The sequence below is a fragment of the Amphibalanus amphitrite genome, unplaced genomic scaffold, assembly GCF_019059575.1.
Source record: "Amphibalanus amphitrite isolate SeventyFive unplaced genomic scaffold, NRLGWU_Aamphi_draft 000137F_arrow, whole genome shotgun sequence".
Classification (NCBI taxonomy): domain Eukaryota; kingdom Metazoa; phylum Arthropoda; class Thecostraca; order Balanomorpha; family Balanidae; genus Amphibalanus; species Amphibalanus amphitrite.
Genome location: NW_024881632.1, coordinates 739,294 through 742,122, shown reverse-complemented (window position 1 = coordinate 742,122; position 2,829 = coordinate 739,294). Strand labels below are relative to the sequence as shown.

At 56.2% G+C, this 2,829-nt stretch overlaps 1 protein-coding gene across 1 annotated transcript; it reads left to right on the top strand.

Moving 5' to 3' along the window:
- The first annotated feature begins 203 nt into the window (after nt 1–203).
- Nucleotides 204–2,365, top strand: LOC122382309. The gene has a single exon (XM_043367486.1). It carries the CDS (start codon nt 616–618, stop codon nt 1,873–1,875), a length of 1,260 nt encoding a protein of 419 aa, XP_043223421.1. The 5' UTR covers nt 204–615; the 3' UTR covers nt 1,876–2,365.
- The last annotated feature ends 464 nt before the right edge of the window (nt 2,366–2,829 follow it).

Here is a 2,829-nt window from a genome sequence, read left to right as displayed (position 1 = left end):
CGCCGTGCTGCTATTCAGCGGTACATAACGGTAGTGGTCAGTACACGCCTAGGCTAGTAATGACGGCACACATACTATATCCTGGTTTCCGGCCCCCTCCGGAACCAGTCGGCGCTCAAAAACTGGTAGAATCGGCCGGTCTGGCCGGCTCTGACCGGGTCTGGCCGGCGCTGCAGTGCGGGGATCAGTCGTCACCGCTGGGGGACTCAGTCGATCAGTGACCCGGCCGGCTGGTGGAGGGGGGCGGCAGTGGTTCCGGCGCCGGTCAGGGGGTGGCAGTGACTTCCGGCGCCACCGCTGCGGCTGCTGCTGCTGCTGCTGCTGCCGCTGTCTGACTGCCGCTGTTGCTATTGTCTGCTGCTCTCTGCTGCTGGTACTGCTTTCGTCTGCTGATCTTGCTGCCGCTGCATTACTGCTGTCTGCTGCTGCTGCTGCTGCTGCTACTGCTGCTGCTGCTGTTTCTGTCTGCAATCGAGTGAATTTACACCGTCAGATTTACCCCCGACATTGTCCTCATCTTAGACTTCATTCCATTTCTGATTATTTGCCCTTGACGTTACTTTTACTGCAGATTGTGTCCCGGCCCTGTGACAGCTCTATCCATTGTCTCCCGCAATGGAGGTCCCTGACGTGGTGAGCACGTCACCTTCTTCGTTCAGCAGTCTGGCCACCGCCTGGGGCCTGCTGCGCTGCATCCTGTCCTCGTGCTCGTCCGGGGAGCCCCGCAGAGCGCCGCCGCCGCCCGAGGCCGAGATGTGGGCCGAGCTGAGGTTCTCGCGGTTCCTCGCCGGCGACTCTGAGGACGGAGACGTCAACAACGAGACGCCGCCGGACTGGCTGGACGCCAAGAAGCTGGCGCGTGCCCGCGAGCTGCACCTGCAGTACTGGCCGCTGATGAACAACGCCCAGGTGATGTCGCTCTTCCTGTCGTTCACCTTCTTTGAGAACACCAAGCCGCTGCTGTATACGGGACGGTCGGACACAGCGCCGCGCGCCCGGCGCCGCTACCTGGAGACGGCCCTGCACGTGCACACCTGGGCGCTGGGCGACATCTGGAAGCCCGGCGACCCGGCGTACCGCAGCGCCGACATAGTGCGCGGCATGCACCGGGCCGTGGGCTCGCTGCTCAGCGCCCGCGACCTGTCGCGGATCGCCCACCCGGGCCAGCTACCGCCCAAGGTGCGTACCTGCGGACTGGCGCCCGCTCCAGAGGAGGGCAGCGGCGGCGGCGAGGCTGCGGAGGAGTCCCCAGTGGAGGCTGAGGAGGAGGAGGTCAGGGCCTCCGAGCGCGGCGGTTTCTGTCCGGGTCCGGTGATCTCGCAGCGCGGGATGGCCGCCACGCAGTGGTTCTTCGTGGGCCTGATCGTGCTCCACCCGGACAAGTTCGGGCTCGGCCATCTGAGCGATGACGACCTGGAGAGTTTCGTGCACCTGTGGCGCAGCATCGGACACCGGCTCGGGGTGGCCGAGCGGCACAACCTGTGCGCCGGCTCTCTGGAGCAGGTGCGCGCGCTGATGCGGCTGGTGGAGCGGCAGTACCTGGTGCCGCAGCTGGAGCGGCCGCAGGACGACTGGGAGGCCATGAGTCTGGCGCTGTACGACGGCCTCGGGGAGGTGTTCTCCATGTGCCGCTACAGCGTGTGGCGCTACTATCTGCTGCACGATGTGCTGGAGGTGGAGACCGCCGACGCGTACCGGTCGCTGGGCTGGCGCGACTACTGGCGGTACCTATTCCTCCGGGGCATCTATCGGCTGGCCAACCAGGATCAGCAGGTCCACGCCAGCATCCGCAACACGGCGAAAGACGAGTTCAAAAAGGGTGCCGAGGCGGAGAACTTTTCGAAACAGCTAATGTATGTGTTTGACATAATCTAGCTAGGTATCTGAGAGGCTTTATGTGCATTTGTGCAGGCTATGTGAATATTCAAGTTGTTTTGCTCTATTAGACCTCACCGCGTTTTGATAGTGTCAATCTATAAGAAATCAATCTCTTATAGTGTCAATCTGTGATTGAAAAGCAGGGCTAACCCTCAGGCTGTCCGTGTCACGCTTGTGTCTTAATTTGATCAGATGGGTGGAGGCTGCGGATGTCTTTTCCTCTATTAATAACCTTTGCCATCTTATGCCAAGCGTTCATCCACGTGAGCCAGTATTTCAGCGGAATGGTGTTCGTCTCGCTGGAATGGTGTTTACCTCGCTCTACCTACACTCTCCTCGCTCATCTGTTGTAATCAGTGCTGTATTGTTGTTATGTTCCTCACTCGTTTCACAAACGCTGCATGCTCGCGTTCACTTGCGATCGCTACCTATCGTTTGTGCTATCAAAGGACATCTTATTTGTTCAAATAAACGGTTACATTGCGGGGCCGATGTTCATGTATCTCAAATATCACAGAACGTGCGAGGCATGATTATTTTAGTCTGAATTGCTGTTAGCACTGTTTTGAGAGACATGCTTAAACATATAATCAAGTAAAGTAACCGTACTCTCATAGTTAATATCCAAAATCGTAAGAAAAAGGCCTGATAATTCCGAGGAGCTTTCGGCTTACGCCTTCTTCAACTCGCTCTACTTTATTTTCCTTTTTGGCGCAAACACATTGAAATTCAAATCGATAGCAGCTGCAGTTAGGCACAGGCACTTCTCCAAAGGGTTTCATAACATTACATAGGAGTATTATAAAACATAATTATATAATACATTATCAAATATAATAGATAAAATTACAGAATATTTCCTTACATAGGCTGCAGAGTACAAATACATTCACAATGAAACTAATACTGCCTGATTAAACATTTTCCCAGAACAAGGTAAGCCTGCGTTAA

Excerpts from the sequence above, each read along its gene's own strand:
- LOC122382309 (XM_043367486.1), top strand. The coding sequence starts at position 616 with ATGGAGGTCCCTGACGTGGTGAGCACGTCACCTTCTTCGTTCAGCAGT.